At 41.3% G+C, this 25,707-nt stretch overlaps 1 protein-coding gene and 1 long non-coding RNA gene across 3 annotated transcripts in view; one reads left to right on the forward strand and one right to left on the reverse strand.

Annotated features, from left to right (window-relative positions):
• The window catches only part of LOC112450573, a 134,068-nt gene that overhangs the window by 69,786 nt on the left and 38,575 nt on the right, over positions 1–25,707 (forward strand). The gene's annotated exons all lie outside the window — the stretch shown is intronic.
• LOC108237119 (ankyrin repeat and fibronectin type-III domain-containing protein 1) overlaps positions 173–25,707 on the reverse strand; it is a 144,063-nt gene continuing 118,528 nt past the window's right edge. For both annotated transcript variants that reach the window (XM_037980773.1, XM_037980772.1), the window contains 18 exons: positions 19,903–20,122; positions 19,462–19,669; positions 16,051–16,248; positions 15,463–15,576; positions 15,227–15,324; positions 14,123–14,213; positions 11,601–11,708; positions 9,439–9,538; positions 8,529–8,661; positions 8,270–8,389; positions 7,945–8,160; positions 6,682–6,848; positions 6,418–6,568; positions 5,690–5,858; positions 5,380–5,546; positions 5,042–5,249; positions 4,222–4,946; positions 173–3,547 (listed from right to left, as the gene is read on the reverse strand). In XM_037980773.1, the coding sequence (XP_037836701.1) occupies positions 3,239–3,547; positions 4,222–4,946; positions 5,042–5,249; positions 5,380–5,546; positions 5,690–5,858; positions 6,418–6,568; positions 6,682–6,848; positions 7,945–8,160; positions 8,270–8,389; positions 8,529–8,661; positions 9,439–9,538; positions 11,601–11,708; positions 14,123–14,213; positions 15,227–15,324; positions 15,463–15,576; positions 16,051–16,248; positions 19,462–19,669; positions 19,903–20,122 (3,502 nt within the window). In that variant the 3' untranslated portion in view covers positions 173–3,238. The remainder of the gene's footprint in view (positions 3,548–4,221; positions 4,947–5,041; positions 5,250–5,379; positions 5,547–5,689; positions 5,859–6,417; positions 6,569–6,681; positions 6,849–7,944; positions 8,161–8,269; positions 8,390–8,528; positions 8,662–9,438; positions 9,539–11,600; positions 11,709–14,122; positions 14,214–15,226; positions 15,325–15,462; positions 15,577–16,050; positions 16,249–19,461; positions 19,670–19,902; positions 20,123–25,707) is intronic.

The following is a 25,707-nucleotide window of genomic DNA, read 5'->3' on the forward strand; positions in this document are numbered from 1 at the left end:
CACTTGAAACACGAGCTGGTGAGCTGAATTTCTAGCTTTCGAACAACAATTTGTAAAGCAGACGGCTCTTAAAAGGGGAGAATTTGAAAAGGTAATGACATGTAAAAGATGTCACTGCGACAACAAGTGTGCAGCCATAGAGAGGGAACCCACAAAAACGACCAAAGCTTTCATTTTATAATATTCATTTATTGTTCAATAAAAATAAATTTAAAAAAGTGACGTGATGTCTCCTTCATGACTTTGCTTAATGGATTCGCCAACAGTTCCTTGTAAACACAGAGCTTTTATTTCTTTGAATACAGAGAATTAAACCCTCTTTTTTTTTTTTTTTCAGTTCAGCGCAAAATTTACAGATCTTTGCCCCCTGTAGTGGTGACAGCCCCCTTTTCACCTGCTTTCACATTTAGGGCAGATATAATACATTCACTCCCTGGTTGTCTACGTCTATGTACATGGTTCACTTTGTGGCTGAGGGATTTATTTTTGCAGATGGCCCTCGTAAAAACGGCTTTAAAACAATGTGAATACAGAGGACATCGAGGCGGTAACACGAGAGTTTAAGCCATCAGTAAAACCATTTACAACTTATTAGAACATCTTAAGACAACTTTATACAGTAGTTGCATGTAAAACACTTCTGCAAACGTGTAAGAGAAGTAAACTCTGTAAACAATGAGACACACCTCCTAGCTTCCCCTGCGACGGGTTCAGCGTTCTGTGAGCCTGGAATGCTACAGTGACGGAGGCAGAAAGCCCTCTGACTTCACTCATCAGTTTTCTGTTGGACCTCACGGGTGCTACATTTCAGTTTGGATTTCCAGCGGTAAATGTTGCAGAGATGGGTTGATATTTTTAGGTGGGGGGGAAAAAAAGAAGACATTATATGGTGAGAAACAGAAAAATACTCGAGCTGAAGTTTTTGTTAACACGAGAGGCGAAGAAGTGCAGAATGTTTTCTTTTTGACTGAGTTTTTTTTAATTGAATAAAAAGGAATGTTTTGGTTGTTAAGAGGCCACATTTTCTGTGCAGGAGTTGTAGCTAATTTGAAAAAGAAATATCCTGTATTTGAGAATCAAACAAGCACAGACAGAGTTCAGGTGGAAAACTTAGAGACAAATACAGAATGAGATTTTTTTTAAAAACTTAAATATGAAATAAAATAGGATCAAACTCATTAAATAATGAAAGTAAAGAATTTACATTTGTTCATTTGCTATTGCACAAAATATTGCTCTTTTACTTAAATAGTAATATATTCTTTCATTTACATTTCATCTTTTTCCTGCATTTCCAGCACAGGTAGTAAAACAAATAAAATTATGGTGTTAATTAATTTTAATTTACACAATCACACAAATTTGTTTCCGCTATTTATTTTTCAAATGGTTGATTTTGGTTACATAGTTTTACTTTTTTCATTTGGTCTTGTTCAATAGGTGAGAGTCAGCTGGTTGGCTTGATTGGAGTTGTTTACTTTTGATTGCTCACAAATGGCTTTTCAATTTTCCTGAAACGCTATGGGTCTCTTCCTAACCATTTGAACAGATTTTTACATTTATGTTGCCATGGACACATATAGGAACTGTCTGAAAATGAGCTATATTGTCTTTATTTTCCTACAGTTGATTTAATCTGTGTATTATTGGATATTGGTTGAACAGCATGTTCTGTCTCTATTTATTTGCATTAAAACAGCCGAATTATGTCCATAAAAAAAATCAACAATTATCATATTTATGGGTGTAGTAGTGGTTGTTTTCAAATGTAACTGACCAGAAAAAACATTTGTGTGTGAAAAAGTTTCTATAAAGTCATAATTTATAGAAAAATGTAGATGAACACCTTTTAGTTTATTATCCAGCTGTGATCGTGATAAACTTCCTCCTTTAAAACTTACACACCGACGCTTTTGGTTTTGTCTGCATCTTGTGACCCGTACTTGTGATAGTTGTGACATTATAAATAAAAAGCAAAAAAGATGTATTTAAGCACATTTGGCCTTAGCAACATGTGAGAGGTGGTGCTGATTGATGTTGCAGCTCTTTTGGAAAAACATTTCAGTGTAAGTGTGTAGCTTTGCGTATAGAAACCCTCGGCCTCTTAACAACCGTATCCTTTTCCCACTCAGATCTCATAATAAAACCCTGTGCTAGCCCGAAGAGCTCAATTTTCAGATGCGTACAGGTAATACCACTGAACAAAGCACAACAAAAACACTGAACTGGTTCACTTTTAGCACGGTATGACCACAGAACTGCAGATGTACCCAGCACAATTATGGGAAGTTTACATGCTTTTTCCCATCAATAAAAAAAAGAAAAAAAAAACGTAGAAAGTATTGCTTCTTCTTTTTTTTCCTTTGTTTCATAACCCCCAGATTAGCTGGTTTTACTTTGCTTCTTTTACAAAATGACATGATCATACTTGTCAGCTACACAATGACTTGAGTCTAATATACACAGGACTTGTTGCCTCGAGAAGAGCACCTAAGTGCCAGTGCTCCCTATTCTGTGCTTGGCTGCTAGATACCAGACAGCGTGGTGGCCAAGAGCAGCTGACTTATGGGCCAAATCATCAGGTCAGTTGCGTCCTCAAATGGGGCCACCACCCATCTATTTACTACTCCCCTCCCTCCAGCCATCTGGGCACAGTCCAGATACCACATCCTTGGAACATGGGGCCTGATGGCTGCTCTTTGGGAAAGCTCTTTGGGAATGAGAACATGTGACAGCCCCTAGGAAAAGCCCTTTCTGTGTGTGTGTGTGTGTGTGTGGCTGGACAGGATAATGGTGGTGGTTCATGTCATTTTTAAAAAGCAAAAAGTGCTGGCGTCAATCATGACAGAAGTCAGAGGCGGGCTGCGTTACCCTTGCTCAGCATCACAATCTTTTGCCCGATGACTTCTGACAGCACAAAAAAAAAAACGGGTTTCTCTTTGTTCCACATTGCAAGTGTTCATTTGGTGTCCATATGAGGAGCTGATGTGCATAAAAAAGACTTGTATGTTTGGGAGAACACGTTTCATAGAAACAGATTCTCAGAATGGCATTTCAGATGGGGGAAAAAAAAAACAAAACTCAGCAGAAAATATGAAAACATGTTAGAGCTGCAGCTGAGGAAGGAATCGCCACAGTGACAAAGAAAACTGAGTTCATCGACAAACAGTTTTTAAAAAGCAGTCCAGACTTGGAAAAGTTGTTGTTTTTCTCCTGCTCCTCTGACACACAGAACGGGTCACACAGTGGTGGCCCGGCTGTGTTTGAGCGCCAGCGGTGAGTACTCCTTAATGCGAACGCACAGTTTGCCCCTCAGCCAGGGGTTCTGAAGCTCCAGAGGACAGAAGTCGTCCTGCAGCCACTTTTCTCTGTTGTCCACAACCAGCACAAGACTGAAGTGCTTCAACTGCTCAGGACTATAGTAAACACACTGTTCCTGTTCATCGCCTCCTCCACTGCTGCCCAGCAGGCGCCGAGACACAACGTTCATCTCCTGCACCACCAGCTGGACCATCTCCCGTGCCGTTGTGCCCGGAGTTACACAAAGCTGCAAAGCAGGAGGAAGCATAGATATTTAGATTAGCTTTGGCATACAAAAACAAACGGATGTATCATACACAGTCAAGAGAAAAAGAAAGTACCCGCTCTGTTCTAGAGTTTCATGTATCAAGGTCAAAATAAAATTATGTTCTTAACCAAGTTCTAAATCTATTCAAATCTAACCTTAGGTGTAATAACACACAGTGCTATGAGGGGAAAAAACAACATATCGGCACAAAGATCTCATACCAGCTGTTAGGCACGGTGGTGGAGGGAGGATGATTTGGGTTTGCCAACAAAAACTTCTCTGTGGATTCTAGTCAAATGTGAAGCCGTCTGTCTGACAGGTAAAGCTTGTCTGAAACTCACTCATCCGACAAGACAATGATCCCAAACACATCAGCAAAACTAAAACAGAACATCTAAGAAACAAAAGATCAAAGTGTTGCAGTGGCCTAGTCGAAATCTGGACCAAAACCTGATTGAAGTGTTTAGGTGGGAGCTATTGTTCTTCAATGAATAACTGCAAACCTCAATGAACTGAAGCAATTTTGTATAGAACAGTGTGCTAAAACTCTTCCACAATGACGGGAACAATCATTTGTCATGTTCTGATCTGTCAAACCATAGAACTGAAAGTGGGTGGACATTTTTTCCATGACTCTAGTCGTGTAGGAGTACCTTAACGCTGGTCTCCTTCGGCAGGCCGGTGTGATACTGCGGATACACTCTGAGTGTCGCGTGACAACTCTTCCTGAACACAGCGGGTGATGGTGTGTTGAGTCTCTGCGTGCCGCTGTCCTCTGATAACGTACGTGCAGGTGGACGTTGCGGTAAGCAGCGCTCGCCGGGACAACAGCGGTCCACGGACGACGGCCTGTGCCATCTTTTCTGCGGTGAAGTTGAGGGAGAGGAGTAAGTGGTGTGGTAGGAGTAAGGCTGATGGTGGGGGGATGGGGAGGAGGGGAACTCCAGACTGCTGGTTCTTACACAGAAGGCCTGTCTCTTCTCCGTGATGTGCAGCAGCTCAATTTGCCTGCTGGGCAGGATGAAGTCACTGTCGAACAGCTCCGGGGGGCCCCTGCGCCTTTCCCCCCCGCACCACACTCCCCCACCTCTCTCACTTTCCCTGCCCAGCGACGGCTCAGAGGCCTGGAGGACGTCCGGCGTGGAGTCTCTTAGAGTCCCCCCTCCACGCCCCCCTCCGCTGGGGCACGCACCTCCTCCTGAGCCGCTCCCGTCGCTATGCAGGAAATCACGGGGCTCCAGGGGTGCCGAGGAGGATAGAGGAGATGCAGGTAACAGGTCCAGCTCACGGGGACTTTGAGCACGACTGGAGTCATAATCGCTGTCAGTGGTGAGGAAGACTTCAGAGGAACCCTCTTCATCTGATAGACCAGGAAAGTCTAATAGATGTGATAAAAGTGGCAGTTAAAGCAAAAATAATTACGTTTCAGTACACGTAACCTTAACTTTAATTGTTGGCAGAAGTGTTTCTGACCTGAGTGTTTGCGGCAGGGCTCTGGGGAAGGCAGCGGAGAAGGCATGAAGTCTGGCTGAGAGGAGGTGGAGGGAGGCTTGTCTGGGATCACCTCCTTAGAGAAATCAATTATCCAGCTAATGGAGATGCCTCCTGATGGCTGCTTGTAGCGAGCATACTGCAAAGCATCCATAATCCACCTTGTATCCCGCCACACTTCCTCCATTTGCTGTTGCAAAGTCATAAAAATTGATTTCACTTATAATTAAAATGGAATTCTAAAATAACTGGAGAAACATCCCAGTTGTGTTGCTCTCTTTTCTCCTTACGCATTGGCTGGATCCACTTATTAGTCATACCTGCATGTGCTCCTGGACCTGTTGGTGTTTCTTCTTAGCAGCAAGGAGCTCGGCTTCAGAGAAGGCCTCTCGTAGTGCCTGCTGCGACATGAGGGACTCCAGCTCCAGCAAAGCTGAGACCTTACAGTACTGGCCGATGAAACTGGGGCAGTATGCATTAAAGTGGACTGAAAAATAAAAGGAATCCAGTAAGGTAAAAGAAACACAAAGTGCTCTGCCAGTACATACAGAAACTTTTACAGAAACAGCAGCGAGTCTTTAAATAATACAGGGCATGGTTCTGAAAGTGCGTAAAATTTGATACACTGACCCAGTTCAAAGATCTGCAAGGGCAGGGTGAGGAAGCCGGAGCGGGGTGAGTATGGATTATTCTGACCAGGAGCCGTGCACACTTCATCTGAAGGTGGCAGGAGGAGCAGGAAGGACACTTTATCCCCAAACTCCAACACTTCCTGACTGTAGATTCGGAAATCCTGCGCCTAGAAACGCAGATAAACAGCCCTTAGTAGAACTTTGTCCTTTGAGAAAAGTGCTAATAGAAAAACTGTGTATGTGGAAACATTTTAGGGAGTTTTACATCTTTATTTCTGATTCAACCTCTCTAAAATGCTTTTTTCCCACACAAATATTTCACTGAGTTGTTGTCAGGTTATCGGTTTTTTGTTGCCCCTGTCCAGGCTTCTTTAAATACATTAATAAAATCGTATTTAAGACAAGCAACATGAGTTTTTTATACAAAACAGAAGGCTTAAGTTTCAGCATCTGGTATGTTTGTAATGTTTTAGATTGCAGTTTATTATGATGTCAATTGTAAAAATGAGAAAAAGAAGACAAACTTGAGAAGTTCTTTCCTTAAAGCTGTGCAGCTACAGATAGTGTTTGGTACTAAAATCATGACGCATTTTCATCAAAGCATATAACAAGGATTCTATTAAAACCTCAAAAACCACATATCAATTCATACGGAATCATCTTATGAAATCCTGATGTGGAACGTGGCTGATTGCTGAAGGCGTGCGTTTGGTTTGACGCTCTCACCTGATTGCCCGGGACGTTGATGTGAGCCATCAGGTCCTTGATGGCGCTGCGAAGATCTTGTAAGAGGCGATGGGGCGCACTCTGCACATCATGTTCCATTTCTAACGACTCGTCCAGAGACGTGAGAGCCTGCAGCCACTGCCACTCCTCTCTAAGACAGAGAGATATCTCTGAATAGTTTTACAGCTAAGTTAGGTAGCATTACGTATTGAACTAGTTAATTAATCAGGCAAAAGGCCATAGTAAGTAACACATAATTCCCACCTGGACACGTTACTGTTGTCCCGGATTTTGGTGTGACAGAGAACATTGGGGAGTTTCTGGGGTACCAGCACCCTTATCTGCTCCACTGATGTGCATAACTTCAGGTATCCCAGGTATAAGCCTGGAGACAAAAGCTTCCTGCTCCGCCTGTGATATGCCAGCTTCTCCTGGGAACACATAAAGTAATGGGAAAGAGGCATTGACTAAATTTGGATGTGTGATAATCCTAGTTTTGTTTCAAGAAAGCATCCTTACTCTCCTTTAAATTGTGATAACTTCACGTTTTGATAGGTTAGCCCACAAACCCCTTAAGTCTAAAGTCAATCCAACTTATTTAAAGTGAAAGTCAGCACTGAAAGCGCCCCCATCAGCACATTTTTATGTATTTCATCACACAATTTGTTCCTATCTTACCACAAAACAAATATTTTAGTGAGCTGTGGTTTTGCCAGAAGAATCTCCACCAATGGTTTAGAACCACAAGGCACAACCAGTGCAGACTGGAGACGAAACGGCATTGCAACAATGGTTTCAGGTTCACTTGGCTTTAGTTAAAATCAACTTGTGGCTTACTTCCACATTATGGCTTCTGTGAACGAAAACAAGCTTCAAACACCAGTTATGTAACATCAAATACCAACCAAAAAATGACTATGATTATAATCATAATATCCACAATACTGAAATTCACTTGTTTAAACCTTTACTGCTCAGATAAACTGCTTTAAAAGTAAAGTGCCCTTGAGATGATTACATATCGTGTTGTACTCATAGAGGTTCAATGTCTGACCTGTCCTCTGGCATTTTAATTGATTTTTATGAAAGATCTGTTCAGTAGGTGTCCTCACAAAGAAGGTAAGGAATGAGGGAGTAAAGTCATAACGATTAACGTTTGTCTAAATAGAGAATGCCGGCACAAGCAGCACTTGTAATTGGAAGCACATTTCAATTTACAGTTCCATTGTTTCAGCCACAGTGCCTCAAGTTTATGTCATGTTCGATTTTCTGTGAATGAGAGTTTCCAAGGCATGACAGCAGTTTCAGTGAATACATGTTAAGGGGCTTTTTGTTTTATTTCACTGCAACCTTTCATGTGCTAGATTTCTGCGTAGCAAGAAAAAAAAAGCCAAGAAAGAGCCTATTTGAACAAAAACTCACTGCAGACAACCCTCCAGCCATTCCTTACTGCTGAGAAAGCACTTAATAGAAACAAAAAATGTAACTGTCCTCTAATTGGTATCTAAGAATTTCTGTAGGACTCACATGAAGTGTAATGAGAAGCATGTCCAACGCGGTGGGCTCCTCGGGAGACGAAATAGACTTGCGTTGAAGTTGGAGTTTACAAAGCTGCGTCCAGCGTACCCCATCCAGGTTGGGACAGGCGCTCATGTCCTTCAGGAGCACCAGCAGGGCATTACCATGCTTGTCTTTGATAGGTTCAAAATACACCTGGCCAAGGTCCTGGGTTCCCAGCATGCCCTGATTTAAAAGGCCAGCAGAAAATAAACATAGGCTCTGATAGACTTCTCTTAGCCTGAGGTCATGAGGTGATGACTATGATAATTTCATAACAGAGCCATTGTACAACCTGTAGCTGGGAGACAGCCTGCAGCATCTTGATGCGAGTCTGCAGAGTACAGGAGCAAGATGACTGGGATGGACTGAGGCACTGCTGAAGCCAGGTAATCTCATCCCATAGGTAGGACACCTGTTGCAGAAATATTTATCCATAAACAACACAAGAATGACAATGTCTTTTCTCAAGCTCTCCAGAGGCTTGAGATCTAAATGTAAAATAAAAACTTGTAAAACAAAAAGGGATAATTTCACAAATGTTGTCTGTCTACCTTGGTGAACCAGAGAAAGTCTTGCATCAGTGTGCTGGAGTAGGAATCTTCCACCTCCACAATAGGAATCTGATCTTCTGCAGTTACCAACACGGTGTCGTCTCTGTAGAAAATGGATGTCAGGTAGAGACCTCTGGAGAAAAACACACAAAATTGTTACAACAGAAAAGCAGCTAATCTGACTAATTAGCAAAGTAAATGCATATGCTTAGAAATTTGATAACTGGAAAGAAAATCCAGATTTTGGGACAGGAATAATGACCAACTCACAACAATAATTTGATATATTTGAAATATTTATTTTAAACATGAGTATATGATAAATTCAATTAAACCCCTTACCCCATACTACTTAGCCCAAACCCCATGTTTTGCATGTTCACACTGAGGGGATAAGAGTTGGGGTGTCCCAATTTATCCTGTTCTACAGCTATCTGGCCCTTCAAACAGAGACCTTTCAGGGGCACGCTTGAAAAAAAAAATTGTTACAAGCTGCATTAACAAAGAAACTCACAATTGTATTTTTTTCATCAAAACTATTAATCAAAACATCCATTGTAGTTGGATATATTTTGATATGTTTGGTGTCACCGGTATCCTAAATAAGCACAAAAACCAATAGCCTTGTATGCAAGCTTGATAACTAGTTACACAGCAAATTTGGAACAATTGGGAATGACTGATTGTGTGTCAGCTTCTTGTCGGGGTGTCTGATTTCATAGTGGAATATTTGAACCAATCCTCGTTGTGACTTCGAAGCGATGGCCAAGGGAACACATGGAGTCTATGAATAGGGTGACACTAGAAAACATCTAAACCAATAAAATTCCTCTGAAAATTTGTTATGACGTACATCATTGTTTCAAATCTAAAAGTGTCTGTTGCACCTTACTGGTAAATGTTTGCCTACCTTTTCAAGCTTTTGACAAATTTGCTGGTGGGTTGGAAGAGGTGGCGAAGGCTTTTGGATACTGAGTGCTTCCTGCCTTGTGTTGGAGCTTTGCACTGCTCTGTGTGACAAGAATAAAGACTTAATTAATTTCATTACAACATAGTACAAGTTTCAGGTACTTAATAATGCTCTTGATGTCTACATTTAGGGTTCTTAGGGTCCTTATGCCATTACTCTGATTTATTGACCAATTTTCTTGCTAAACCAATAGACACTTGTTCAGGACAGGACCGGCTTTAGAAACATCTCCAGTGACAGCCTGTTACCGAACTGACAACAAACCTGACAGGTCCAACAACACGGCTGAATGTTTTCTGACATTTCATGCTTTCCAGTGGGGCCGCTCAATTTGACAGTCATGCTGGCTGCCAACAGCAGACTATTGGCCCAGAGGGAACCACTAGCTCTCGAGTCTCAGGGGATCACTAACTCTGTGTACATGTATGTGAGTGTGTGTTTACCAGCACACACTATAGCCGCTTAAGCATGCCTTGAGCTGCAGCCTTATGCGTGGAGCCAAGAAACTTCTGTAATTCATGTGTGCACGTCTGTATGTGTCTTAACCCTTTGCCACTCACTGACAGGTAGGTCAGTTAGGTCTGTGGGGACATGTTTATTTTTAGTGGGCCATGAGGGGGTTGGAGGCCAGAGAGGGAGGTGTTTATATATATGTATGTGTGTGTTTGTGTGGGTTCTCGCTGGTGAGATAACGCACCTCCCAAGTCATTAGGAACACTGAGTCCCAAATCCCCTCAGACTCCCTCTCGTCCCAGGTGATCTCTCGCCAGCCCCAGGCCACTTAAAGTCAATAAATCCCTTCATTCAGGGCTAAAAAAGAACTATTTTTTTTCCTTCAGGTGGACGAGTCAAGGTGGTGCAGTAAGAAAAAACAGCAGCACCTTTCGGCCCCCTCTCACCTCCCCAAATGTCTCTCCTCTCGCGACTCTGTTCAGCTCTAGTCCTCCTGGCCTCATTCCCCTGTATGACACTGAGTAAGACAGACAAGTAGGGCTGGCTGCTGGGGAGCCTGTGTTAGTCAAGGCCTCTTTCACAGTTTAATTAATAGTGTTTGGACAAGAGGGAGAACGTGGTGTGGGCCATAAGCTGGGCTGTGATGGGCGGGGGGGCGCACATGAACACATGGGAAAGTCAGAGTTGAAAAAGAGAGCATGTGTTTGAATATTTCTGTCTGTTCATGTCCATCTGTATTTCTGTAAGTGTACAGTATATGCGGGGACAGTAGACAAGACGACTAGCGTGCTGCGAGGGGGGTTGAAGAGGGGAGGCAGCAGGAGTCAGTGTTAATTTATGCTCTTCTCAGACTCCAGCCCAGGACTTGTCTGCTACAGGAATAACAAACATGACCCCAGGACACGCCACCTTGGCTACCGTGCCTGAACCCTCAAGCTCAATCAGTCGCCGTCTGACAAACCAAGAGCCACTCAATACTGACTATTATATTGCATCTCACCCTGTTGCAAATATGGCCCGGCCACAGTGGACAATAGTAAGTGGGTGAGTGTGTTTGGGCATGTGGGTGTGAGAGAAAAAGAGAGGCTCAATGCTAAATGCAGTTCGCCATCCTATGAAGGAGTCAGTGTGGACAGGTTTTGACACTTATGGGACCAGCTTACAGCAGGCAGTGTTCGGGGGTATAAACAGCTTGAGTGTGAGGGATGTTGATCTGCATTTTGTCACAGAGAGAGAGGTGTTCAGCAAGAAGCCCTGAGTCATGGAAAGACTCATAAGGGAATGAGGGGTTGCTGAGACAAGAAGGGAGGTGGCATGTCATCTTAGTATGTATGGCACCTGAAGTACTTGTCATGCCTCAGATTGCAAAGTGTCTGTCAAAGTGAAATGAAACACAGCAATTAGTGAAACTTGTTGCACCTGTGAATTGCAGCCTCCAGCAATCTTCCTAAAGCACAACTGAGACGTGAGAAAAAAAAAGCAGTTCTGTTTGCCGGGTGCATTTCAGCTGCATATGTAATCAACAGAAAAGCATAATCACCACCAGATTTAAATTTCACCTGGGTTAATTTTGCACATAATTTAGGCTCCTTTCATTGTTTGGTCTTCTATACAAAAAACGGCCATCAAATGGCTAAAAATGTAAATACCATGGCAGACACAGTGGCGGTGAGCTTCTTTTATCTGTCCAAGTAGCTGGTCAAGTGCCTCCTTCTGGCCTTTCTGACGTGGAGCGTGGCCATCAACGTCCCTCCAGCCTGCAGAAACAAACAAGAGCTAAGAACCAATGGTAGGAAAACAAAGGTATAACAAACCAAATTCCCCATCCCAATAAAAGAAGTTGGGAGGTTTTCAAAAGTGAGAAACAGAACTAAATGCTCAAAAGTCGTCCCCCCCCCACACACACACACTTTAGTACCTTTTATTGGTGGTGTCTCCATTTATTTTTATGTAATGACTTCATTATGTATTTATTCACACTCACCCTAATGTAAACTCTTTATTTAGTTGCAGTGTAAATTTTGACACTAGTTGCTGAATACACAGACAATCTTTTGAAGTGAATGACCACTATGAACTGCTGCCCTTTTTACATGAGAACAATCTCTGGAAACGTTAGAGTTTTTCCAATGTTTATTGTGAAAAAGTTACACGTGTTTTACGGTAATGCTGCGCTGGTTGAATCTGCTGTAGTTTTTATGCCAGGTCACTAGCTAGTGCTGTGATTTTTGTATTTCAATGACACATGCGTACCTTTACATCCAAAACGTTTGTTTGGATCAAGGATAAGGTTGGGTTGCTCCTACATGTTGAAAAGGGTGAGTACCACAGACAGCACTTTACTATCCGCCATTGTTACTGTCGATAATCTACTCACGCATGTGCAGAATAACTATTGACTGACTGCGACCTTAGTGTGCATGTGGGAGTTCACGTATGTTGTGGTTTCCCATGAAGGAATGATGGTAGTTTGCAAAAACTTCCACAAAACGTTTCGGTGTCAACTGAAAAACTGTTGTATGAGCAGGGCTTGACGGTAGAAGGGAGTTTCAATACTTTTTCTTGATGGCAGATCTTGTCTGTGGCGTTAGCGCTGCACAGTCACGCTGTTGCAGACTGATCTATGTTTTCCTATCTTTGTGGAGATGTAATTCACACCCTGCCTCCTTGCTTTAAATTTAAGTATAAAATAGAGGTTTCACGCCTTATCTATCAAAACTGAAAGACTATGCCAAGTTAAGCCTCTACAAAATCTTTCAGTGTTGATACATGATTCATTTGCTGTCACCTACAATAATTTTATTCCTGACAAAGTGATAAATGAATATGATATTGACTTCAGTTTTTTTTTTCACATTTGTGTCTTGGTTGCTCTATTACTTTTCCCCTTAATCAAAATATACAAGCATGGTAACACACAATCGCAAAATCATATGTACAAACATAAAAACATTTAAAACACATACAAACTTTTCTTTCTTTCAGATGACTGACTCTTCAAATAAAAAAATATATAGGACTCTTCAGCACTTTTTGCCTTGTGTTTAAGCACAGGAGGATGAGTCAGCGATAACCCAACCCCCGACCAATCATTGCACCCCCAACTGGAGCCCCCCGGAGGGTGCATGGGGCTGAAACACGGTGAGCTCTATTCCCGGAAAGGTGCCTGTCCCAACAAGACAAGCGGGCCCTTTAATGGGCGTCCACGGCCCGGTATAAGGCCCCCACTGTTGGGGCCGCGCCGTGCGCTACAGCACAGACATGCAAATATTTCCAGTGGTAGGCCCAAATGGAAAACACAAACACGCAACATCTAAATTAGCTCTGAGAGAGGGAGGAAGGGAGGGAGGTGGGACAGCAGAAAAAAGAGAGGGAAAGCCTAGTTTCTTTAAAATGAAGACCATATACACACTTGTTGAAAAACACTATATGCTGATGAGGACAAACATGTTCATGTGTTGTCCAGATGTTCCACGGGTGTCCCAGTATACCCACAATGGTACTTTCTACAGTTTGTTCACTCTGCTGCAGCAGGTCATTTACCAGCTGGAGAAACATCATATGCACATTAGCATGAATAATAAAAATCATTTTATAAGCCATAAAAAACATCAAACTTTAAAATCAATTTTATTTTTTAGATGAAAGAAAAAAGAAAGCAAGTAATACAGAAAGAGGGGGTGTGGAGTGGTCATCACCTCAGCTGTTGTACATGACTTCACGGTTAATTTCTTGGCTGAACCCAAGGCCATGTAACCATAGCCTCAGGCTGGTGCATGGAAAAGTGCCAGCCAGGTCCACACACCATCCTGATATCTGCAAATGGAACCTAAAAGCCCACCCACCCACCCTCCTGGCTGAGGATAGTCCATGTGGACCCTTCATTGACACAATGTATTTCCTAGTTCATTACAGTGACCTTAAACATCCTAATTAAATGCATAGTTCCCCATTATCCAAATCTTATCTTAAACCAATTACCAAAACCAATTATCTTAAACCATATTACAGAGGTCCCCTTCACTTGTTGTCCTGATAACCTTCAATTCCTTTATGATATAAAAACAAAACAAATCACACACGCACCAAAACATCAGAGGTACATATGCCTGTGTTATTTCTTTAATGTTTTGATTATGTAAAATCAGATTCAAACACAATGCAAACTCACTGGAAGGTGCAGCACAGGCTGGGGTGGAAGCTTTTGGAGGCCCCCAGCCTTTCATGTTGTATGCTGACACCTGTACATAGTAATAGGTCCCCTGGAAAGACAGGAAAGATGACAGTTAAGACATAATTTAGTGGTGATCACAATCACAGAATCATATATAATACAGATATGTACAAATTTAGTGTATTTAAAGGCATATGTATATACATTATAATGTGTTAGGCGTAGTGCCTAACAAGAAGCTTGTCACTGTGCTTAGTCTGCTGACAGCAAGGCTTTGAATCAATCAAATGAGCCACCAAACATTGACTGACCCTGCCTTGACCTCTGTCTTGTGACAAGAAAAGGCTTAGGCTGCAGTCTTATGGCGGGGGGAGGGGTTTCTCTCAGGTATTAGGAAAATACAAGCGGAGCATACTTTTTTTCCAACATGTTCACTTGGAAATGCCAAACATAAATCAGGTGGCAGGCTACCAAGCTGCTCTTTTTTAAATTATTTTGAAGAAGTCTATCTTCCAACTGTTCTTTAGTTAGAAACCAAAACTTTTAACAAAATAAAAAAAAAAAGTTTGTCACAGCAAGCATTTTGGATTGACTGTAACTAAAACTTGTGCTTAGAGTTTGTTGAATGTAAGAAATAAATCATATATGAAATACCCTTTTTTATTTTACCCAAAAGTTTCAAACCTGTTTGTAAATAATCACTGACAGTCCTCAGTTGGAACAAAAGCTCCTAAGTTTTTTACTGGCTTTCAACAACAGCTGGAGAACCCACAGCTTAGTTGCTTTTTGTATATTGTTTTGGCTATAAACTACCATATAAAGAGTGACTGCATCCATTTCATCTTGTAGAGGGAAGGGGATTGCAACTACTTGACCAGGTTCATGTGGAAATGGTTTTGTCTGTCAAAGTTTGTTGTGCAGACGTGCAGAAACTAAATGTACATAAATGCGAGTTCTTACTCAAATAAGGAAGAGCATTTAACAGTGAAGAGACACTCTCTGTGACGTTTGTTACATTGTAATTCATACCAGAAATCTGAAACAAATATTGTTCCGGAGTCATCAGCTTAAAATGCCGATCGTTTGAGAGGTAGAACTTACAGAAGTTAGTCCAGTTATGTTGCACTGTAGTAACGTGGTGTCATCCACTATCATTTCACCCAGCAAAGGACTGAACAAAGGTGCACTGCTCCAACTCACTGCAAATACACAAATGAACATCTTCATTTATGAGAAAAACAAAACACACATGACACTTTTTTAGCCGTCACAATAAATACACTAATTATACATATTTTTATAGTGACTGGTTTGGACCAAGTGATGTAATGACTGACCTTTATACTTGGTGACCACAGCAGAGTTGACACAGAGAGGTTCATGAAAGTCAACCTGTAAACTTGTGCTGCTGCTGACAGACAGGCGAACTACAGTGGGAGCATCTGGAGGGTCTGGGGACGCAGGGAAACAGAAGGAAGTAAAAAAGCAAAGAGACATAAAGGTCACCCAAACTAAAATCTTATCCTGCACGTTAGAACCTTTACAGTGCAGTCCCAAACTCCTCTGCTTGTAACCTGACATCTCAATTATGTAAACCTAACACGGAGTAGAATTAGAAATGCAACTGGTTGTTATTTTAATTTCAACCAACATTACTGTTCACACAGTTAACCAAACAAATTATATGACACTATAAACTGGGGAAGTTTTGAGATCACAGTCTACTTTGTAATTAGGTAGGTTACAAAAACTTTAAGACGGGAATACAGGCGCTTCTGTGTGTTAGATTTTCCCAGTGTGGAAGCCATTAACTCAGGCCAGACAAAAAGCCAGCAGACAAAAAAAGTTAAACAAAAGAAATGCAGAAATAGTCTAACTTTTCATTTAAAAAAAAAAAGCCATATTCATTTAAAATGTGGCCTTACTGGCATGCTCAAACCCCGTCTGCATGCGCCGGAAGAGCCGCAGCCTCCACTCCCAAGCCTTCAGCTGCCGCTCCTGGTCAGATCCTTCCCGTTCGCTGGGACCCTCGTTCCGCAACTGGGCCTGAAGCTCTGACACCCGCTGCTCGGCCTCCTGCACCAAGGTAGCCAAATGCACAGCTCGGCCCTCTAAGCTCACAACTATGAGCAACATGGAGGACACAAAGGTAAAGTTAGCATGGTCAATATTTGATCATTTGATTCCGTTAGTTAAAACGGTATAAGACACAACAACTCTCAAGCAGACATTCGCTGTTCGCAGGTCAAAACACAAAGATGCTGCAGTGTAGATTTAACTGAGCTAGTTTACTAAAACATTTTCTAAGACTGAGAAAAATACAGTGAATATTACCTGATCTCAGTAAAATTTGAACATTACTGCTTTTTTTTTTACCTGTACTCTGATACTTGTAGATATTCCAAGAAGAAAATCGTTTGCACAACTAAATTCTTTGCTCTCAATTTATTTAAATTTTAGCAAGCGATTTAAAAACCAGGACAAGTAAAGCCATCGCATGCAATGCTGCTCATAACTTCTGCAAGCCACTCTTTAATTTCTTTGTTTGCTGAAGTACTGCAGCAGATTCCTCAATAAACTTCATTTAATGTGACTAACCAGTCTCTCTAAATGAATGACATCACCTAGAAAATGACAGAAAATAGAGCAATGAAAGTAAGAAGGGTGAGAAAGGGAGGAGTTTTTCTCAGTGCGGTTCTGAGGGAACACAAAGTGGTGGGAAAATGCATAGAGGGCATTAGATGGCCACTGTAAAACTATTTTTTTCCGTAAAACTTATGGAAATTTTTGTTTAACTGATCTATTTATATTCTGTACCACAGCCTATTAGAGCCATTAGATGAAGGCCTTTTTTTTTTTTCAAAGGGGTTAGGGTGTTGCTACAACACTGGGAACAATGATGTGTGAAACACATCGCTACAGTTGGTGAGATTTAACACCCCATGAAACTATTCAAACCATGGCTGCACAGTTAGCGACAGTGACCATAGTGGGATAACAAAGAGATCAGAGAGGTTTACATGCTCCAGTTGCAAAAGCATACAGATTATTTAAAACACAAGTATAGAACAGGCAATTTAAAGCTGGTAAGATAGAAAAAGACAGTAGCGTACTGTACTCCTTTGGTGGCTGGTCATTTCTTAGAGTGTTTGGGACTGGTGTGTGTCTGTGTTTAGTCTGCGTGGTCTGTGTTTGTTCATTGTAGATTCCACTGTTGAGCGTTAGATTCCACTGTTGACAGTAAGTTTAAAGCTCCGTGTCAAAATGTCCATCTGGGTGTTTATTTCTGCGGCGCTCTCTGTGTCTCCTCAGTGGCTGCGAGGTTCACTTTGAATCGGAGTGTCTCTTTTGGGTGTCACTTTGGTTGTTCTCCCGAGCCACTTGTGTGAAAACTTAACGCGAGGTTTTCACTTTTTGAAAGGGCAGCGAAGGCTGAGCTGTCAAAGTCAGGCTTTATTTAAGGGATAGTCCAGCCACTTTAAAGTAGGTTTTTGTAAAAAAAGTTATGAAGATGGCTTCTTGAACAGCCTCAGTTTGGAGAAATAGAGTTTACGTCTAACAGTACAGACACGCTTATGGGTAGTCTAAACGCAACTAAGACAAAGCTGGATTGCTGTCGTCTCAAAATAGCTCAGCTTTAAACATTTCTTATCCCATGTGGTATGTACTGTATATCCATATACCATATATATGGTTTATATTATTTATATTGTATAGTATACAAGCAAATCACTGCCCTCCATAAGCAACTCCAACTTAAAATTTCAAAGAGGTTCATGCAAATACTATGATTTAGACCTTTACAATGCTGTAATTTTTGCATTAGGCGGTTATTTCAGGAGAAATATAAAACTTCTGCTCAGTTCGACCCCAGATGGCACCAGAAATGCTACATCTTGTTGATGCAGTTGTAAATAATCATAGAACTCTATAGAGATAACTATGTATTGCAAAACTGAGAGCAGAGTAAAGGTTTATGAAGTAACGTTTGCATGAATTGCTACGAATCTTCTGAGAACATTCAAAGAGCGTTCTACAGCTGGGAAGATATTAATTCTTCATAAGTTTCACACAAAACCCCACTTCAAAATGGCTGGATTATCCCTTTAAGCTTGAACAGTTGGATACATGGAAATAATAATAATCCTAGTTTATTTTGATTTACACATTCAGGCCTTTAAAGTCTAGAAACATTCCAGATGCCGTCAACCGCGCGCATGTGTGTTTTGGCATGTCCTTATTTCACATCAAGGCTGGATTCTTAACAGCTCATTAAAGTGGCTTTGTCTTATTGTGAGCAACAGCAGGATTTATAATCTGAATATGAAGTTGCTTCAGATGATTTGTTTGATTGTCTTTGTCTTGCCTTGTCTCTCTGGTAACCACACACTGTGAAGCATGGCAATCAGAGGCAGCGGAATCAATTTTTTTTCTAAAGTTCAAGTAAAAGTCTACAGCGTCTGTGATGTCGATCCTTCTCAGATGGAATTTGATTAATACACGCTTTAGAAACCGGCGGAAGGCTTTGAATTCCCTCGTGCCATTGTTCACCACATTTCTTTCTCTGTGTAAGTCTTTCGTCCATGCCCATGCATGCTCATGAGGTCTCGTGAATTTTTTGGGTTCTGGATATAAAAGAAAAATCAAAGACCAAACTTCAGTAAACACCCCTTTCCATTCAAGTGTTTTCAATTTAATGATACCTTTATAAGACTTCTGGTTCAGCTCTTGAAAATGTGTCTGTGTCCATGTGTGTGTGTGTGTTACAAGTACAAACACAAACAGCCTAGGAGCCTTACTGGCGAGTTCTAATCATTAACAGAGGAAGTCAGCGCAGGCTCACAGATCACAGAAAATGAAAAGTGCTTACAAAGATGACTAATATTGCATCATGCTTACCACCCCTTCAGCGCCTTTAATATGTTTTCACTGCAAGCTGCAAGAGAGAGACGCTGGTGTCTCTCAGTAAAACAGATTACTGTAGCAACTGATAGGTGTGTGTGCTGAGACGTTTGCTGAAATGGTCGGTAGAATTTTAAGTTTCACAATAATCTATTAATAAAAGATGAACCTTGACTGCTGTTTGTTTTTTAGGCTTTTGGCATTTGGTCATCCCTACATACGTCTAGGAACACCTAGAGATTGACTTGTGTGACGCTTTAATTCCTTTAACTGCAGTTTTTGACACTTCTCCATTGACTTAATTTCCCAGCATCAAGGCTAATGCTTAAACAACAGCAACTACCCAGCAAGTGTACAAATATAGAGTCATTCACTTGTTGTTGTTTTTTTGCTTGTTCCACTGTTAAATAAAGTTACAGAGCTTCTCTACTCACAGTGGGGGCTTTCCTTGGCACCAGCTCGCAGTAGAAGCTTAGCCATGGGTACATTGTTGGTCATGATGGCAATATCAAGAGGCAGAAGGCCTTCACTGTTTGGAGTGTTGAGGTCCAGCTCCTCAAGACTGTATTGGGACAGAAGCAGCTGGACCAAGTCCAATTCTTGGTGCTCCACTGCCTCAAACAAAGCTTCATTACTCTGGAACTGAGACACAGAGAAATCTTAATATTTTTAAATATTTCAGCCAACCCAACCCTTCATTGAATCTTCAAAAATAAGTTGCTTTCTTCATCTGCACAACATTTGTCATTCTTTAGTTTTACTTTACAGTCGTTAAATAGGTGGTAGTGTGTTGTAACCACCAGTCTACTCCATGTGCCCTCCCTGACCATTCCTGGGCTTATTTTTCCCCCTTTCTCATACTCTTTCTGACTTACTATGGTGGTTTTACGCAGCCTCTCCTTGTCTCCTCCTCGTCCGGACACCACACTGTCCTCCAGAGCAGGGGGATTGGTGCCCACGCGGAACTTTCCAGACAAATTGCGGTACAGCCGGCGAGCCGCGCTTGGCGAGGACAGGCTAGCTGACTTGCGAGCTGAAGCCGGCTGGTGGACCTGGTCCCCTCTCATGGGCTGCGTCATCTTGGCGGAGTCAGCCCTGGAAGAAACATGGGTGAGTGAGAAACTTGAGCGATGGATGAAAGGACTGGAATCTGTCCTAAGACGTTGTGGCATAAACGGGAGGAGAGGAAAAAAAAGAAAGGTAGAGGTCCATTTGAGGTCTATTTTAAGACCTTACATTTTTAGAAAAGATTGAGTCTTAATGCTTCAGTGAAAGAAGCCCCTGCCACCCACACACTCCCAAACATAAAGTCAACAAAGCAACTCTGCTTCTCTTCATGAAACCTACAAAATTATTTTCTTAAAACCTTAACTTTGTTGATTAAATTTAATAATTATAAATATATTTATTTTCAATATATGCCCAAAAGCCTTTCTAATAAATTAGTGGCATATGGTCAAGAACAACTGAGAAGCACAAAAAATGTATGTATATATATCCATTTGAAAATACTGTTTTAAATTTAAATTTTATGATCATGTTTGTGCATGAAGGCTGTACTTCCTGTGCACGACTCTTCTTGTGTCATTTCTGCTACATAACTGTTTTTTTACTGTTTAGAGAGAATAACGCAGGGATTGCAGCACACCTGAAATGCCAGTATAAATGACAACTTTGCTCCCTGAACATCAAAATTCAGTCACTCCATGACTTGAATGTCAGTATAATTGCATTTTACACTGATCAGCCAGATGGACTCTAACTTCATATCTCAGTCCCATGTACCATACAAGTTATCCTAATTTACTAATGACAGCCTTGTCATTACTTTGCCAATACTGCTCAGCAAGATCATCACTTTCTCTAAAAGATCATCATTTCTTGCCACTGGTTTCTTGGCAACACTAATGTGTCGAATATACTGCATCTCTTCATTCTGCTATGAGAACTATGTAGAGGACATGTGTTTCTAGGGTAAGTCTGGTACGTGGTGCTCTCACACACTCAGCTGCTGAAGGAAATGTCAGCAGCTTTCTACAGGCGATGGTGACGAACTCCGTGTTGGGTCGCACCAAAGAGAACTAAAGAGATAAATGAATTCCTTAAGGAGGCGTTTTCAACAGCTCTCGCTCCAGTTTGTCCCACCTCTCCTGATAGCTTTTGAACTTGTTTCTCCTCTAATCACACCCTGCACTCCGCTCACAAAGATTTCTACACTAATTTTCTTTGAGTTAGATAACAATCAACTGAAGCACTGAAACAGTTGGTCTCTAAATGAACAGAAAAGAGCAGCTTTGATTCTGGAGTAATAGCTTTTCTTTTTTCCTTAAGCAAGTCAGCATGTCAGTTATTTTACCAAAGTAAACTTGGTTATTAACGAAACAATGGTTTGAACATGAGCAGGCTGAATGAATAAATAAAGGCATTACTTTGGGCCGTCATGCCACAGGCCAAAAGCAGATTTGTCAAGGTGAGAACATCTGTAGGAAAAATGTTATTTATACTCCCGCTTTATACTCCCGCTTAGCAATGGACGTATGAGACCACATAAGCATGCATCTGCGCCCAAACCCTCCCCCATCACATGTAGTTTGTGCAACAGCTGACATTGGCCTACATTGTAGACTTTAAAGCAGATCCAAGCCACGGCAACAAGGCCTTTTTCACAGGGCTGATACACCTAAAATACCCCTCGATCCCCGTCCCTTCCCGCTCTGTTCCATCCATCTCCACTCCATCCAGTAATAGAGGCCTTATTTTAGACATCCTCGTGTTCCCGGCTGGGTCTAACCTATTCCAGGGTTCCAGATAAAGCGCGGCAGGTATTTGGAATAATTTTTCCATGGGCCTGGCCCGGAAGATAAAACAAGAGATATATTTGTAATGCGTGTGCTGGTATCCCATTTCAAAGAGAAAGCCCATTGGAATGCAGCCCTAGGCTTATTGTTATTTGCCTGAGATGGAACAGATGACTTTTTTTCTGTCGGCAGGACGGTGCCCCATCACTCTCTGACGACATTAGGCTGTGTGTAACGTGGAGTGTGTCTATCCGTGCTTTCAAAGAGATGCTGTATGCTACACATGAGGGCGGGGTGTTATTTGTCAATGACATGCCCGCTACTGCTAAAAAAGATAAAAGATAACAAAGATCTAAAGACATAAACTTAATAAAATCTACATGGGCCAGTTAATAGGTATCTCAGATAGAAAGTGCAGTTATCAAAACCATGACTGTAGACGGGTCCATCAGTGGCTTTGGCGATGGCTCAAGTAAAAGAACAAACTTTAGAGACAACATAAAAAAATAACTGGATAAAAACAATAGGGGCTTTGGCCACTGTTAGGGTACAGATTTTGGTTGAAGACTGTCATTGTTTTAATATTACAGATAAGGGTCCAAATTGCTACAAACATGTAAACAACTTGAGCTGATTTGAACTTGCATGCAGCATTTGCTGCATATACGTTTATACGGTTTTTAAAGTGTTGGGAAACAGGAAATAGTTTTCTCTGGGAAACCAAGTGACTTTTAAGAGTCAGGCACCATCATAGCCCCTTGATCAGGCCCACATCAAATACACCCACAAACAATCAACACCCCTAAGCTGCAAACACATACAGAAAGCATTTGCTTTATTAGTTTTAACAGCTCTTTTATATTTTTTTGCTAAAGCCAGTTTAAGCCTTAAGCCGGTGAGTCAGATGTAAACAAAAACATGCAGACAGAGTCTAGACACTTAGTAACTGTTTGACTAAAAGTCAAGATGGGAAAGACCTATGACTGAAGCATATTTTAAATAACTTCTGGTTCCAGCTTTGCACAAATTGCACATTTGTGGGATTCTCTGAGCAAGCTAGAATGCAGCCACAAGTACTCATGACAACAGCTAATAACAGTGCTATGGAAAAGAACATGTCAGAGAGACTTCAGGACAGATGAAACTGGCAGCAGAGAGAAAAATACTGTTTGGTCTGATAAAGCCCATTTTTTTCTTGAATCTTATAAGTCGTATTGGCTCTTTCAACCAGCCTAAAGTGACAAAAACACCTGTGAACACAAATTATTAACTAAAATTTCATTCAATAGTATTCTTACATTAACTTCTGTTCAGTTCTAGAGGTTCAGTTTAGTCTGGCTGATAAAAGAAAGGGCTAATACAATCCTGATGGTAAATATCAAAAGAAAAAAAAAGGTTTTCTGACAGTGCTTAGTGCTTCTCTAAAGATAAATAATGCTACACTCAACTGAACAATGCAAAATGTTTTTAACACAAAGACAGAGTCACAGGGAATCTAAAGCTTGTGTGAATGCTTCTGGTCAGCATATGTGAATGAACATTTAAGTGCCAAAAAACACCAAAGCACATTATAGGGACGACAGGCCTCATTACTTACAGAAGCACAAAGAAACATATTTTCTTAAAGAGAAGCATACAACTCAATTACACTAATGTGTGGTGAAAAAAACATTGCAACTTCAGATAGAAAAAGACAAAAAAAAAAAAGCAGATGTGCAAACTGATTTTATTGCTGAAATATTAAAGGCAGGTGATACTGTTTTTTGCCTGTGTCTGCGTGTGTTTGTTTGTCTGTCATCTTAGCAAAAGGTTTCATTACAACGGCACAGATTTTAATGAAACTTTCCAAACGTAATCCCTGGATGTTCACTTTTGGAGTCAACCAAATTCACGATGGTCACAAAAGCTTGACCTCAGCCAACCCAAAAATGGCTATAACTCAATCAGTTTGACAGATATTAAGCTAAAATCAGATGTGGCAGTACCTGACAGTGATTAACAACACATACTCTGAGGGCCAACCGATTGTCTGAGGTTTTGCAATATCCCAAGAGACTGTGATTTGATACTTTTAAGGTTTAAAGATATGTTTATTAAGTTTTTGCAAAGTAAAACATACAACGAACATGCCTATCCATTCAAGTATATGTATGTATGACAAATGACAAAATAGAGAAAAGAAAAAGGAAAAAAATAAGTTATTTTTAAGGTTTGACCAAAAGGGCTATAACTTTACCAATTCTTGACACAAGATTATCTCAAGGCAGGATGTCGCTGGGCTGTGACTGTTTGAGACTAGTTAGCAAAAACTTTTGTGAGAGACTCTCCAAATTGTCTCAAAATTCACGAGGGTTCTCAGTTGATCAGGTGAAAGAGTCTCAGAGACTTGCACTTTTGTTGCTGAACTTTGAACATGTTCAAAAAGTTAGTGTGGCAAACTTTCTCTCAAGATAGTCAGAGTTGTTGCAAGTGTCTCAAATTCTTTCTGGTTTTGTTTCCCTAATTCTACAGTGTTATTCTGATACCTTGTTGAGGCTACAACCCTAAATATCCAGGTCTAACCATCCTGATAATAAATAATATTATTTTAAAAAGCAGGTCCAAATCTGCTTATCTTCTTTTCAAAAGTGTACTTTGGTATGCAAAGACGGGGGTGCCTTCAAGGTGGGTACAAAGTGGGCCAAGGGCTACAAAATAATGTGCGACCTAAAATATAGCCATATACACAAAAACAGGATGTGATTTTCAAAGACTGGAAGTGCAAAATGCACCAACATGGCTAGTTGGTCACAAACACTCAGAATTAATTTAGACTGAAACTGAAAATTTGCCCACTTAGTCCTTTCTTTCAAAAATCCACTCCCTATCTCCCTTCAAACCACCCCCCTGCTTCGTCATGCCTCTGCTACACCACCAGCTAAACCCCAACTCCATCACATGCTCTCCTATCTGAGTGTTTCAAGAGCTCCCCCTCCTACCCCCACTACTCACTCTGACCAGCCTACCACCTCAGGAACGCATAAATCTCAGATGTATGTAAATGCGTGACTAATTATGTTTATTGCTCGATGGGTCGTTAATATTAGCTGACATGTACTGCATCTGTCGAGTGCACAAATGAGGTTTTACCAGATAAACAAAGAAGTGGAGGATGAATGGAAAAAAAAGCCACAGAAAAACCAAAAAGAAGGCTCCCCCCTTCCCCGGACGGTGCTCACTGAAGACGGAGCGGTGATAGCGAGAGAGGTGAGAGCAGAAAGTCGCACAAACTCCCTCCCTCCAACGGACACACGCGCAAGCACAGACACACATATACAAAGTACGCTAGCTGCTCTAAATGTGGCTTGTAGAAGGAAATTCTGAAATCTGAGTCTTGGCACCAGACAGGCTGGAAGCAGCCGGGCTGCTGGATGCAGAGAGGGAGAGGCTGACAGAGAAAGGGGGCTGATGGCAGGGGAGAAAGAAGGGGGGTGGCGGTCTTGCTAGAATTGCCTTGGCTCTTATCAGCTTATAGGCAACATGAGGCCACGGCAACACTTTGACCTGCAGTTTCTCATGCATGCATAGATGAAGTCGCACATACACATGTTCACATATTAAAGGCCTTCCGTGTATGTGCAGCCCATTGAGTTCACATGAATTTTTAGCCAGCAGTAATTGGCCTTTTACATCATAGTTGATGGATGAGAAATTTCCAAAGGGTGTGTCTGGTGTATGCATCACTGTTGTTTTGGTAATTTACTTTCACGCCCCAACACAACAATTCCTAAAACCAGCAAAGGAACACAGTCAGTCACATTTGAAACATTTTAGCAGATCAATATTTGTAAAACACCTCCTGAAGTTGTGCAAACTAAACTGTAAATCAGACAAGAACTAATA

The sequence above is a fragment of the Kryptolebias marmoratus genome, linkage group LG17 (assembly GCF_001649575.2).
Source record: "Kryptolebias marmoratus isolate JLee-2015 linkage group LG17, ASM164957v2, whole genome shotgun sequence".
Lineage (NCBI taxonomy): Eukaryota > Metazoa > Chordata > Actinopteri > Cyprinodontiformes > Rivulidae > Kryptolebias > Kryptolebias marmoratus.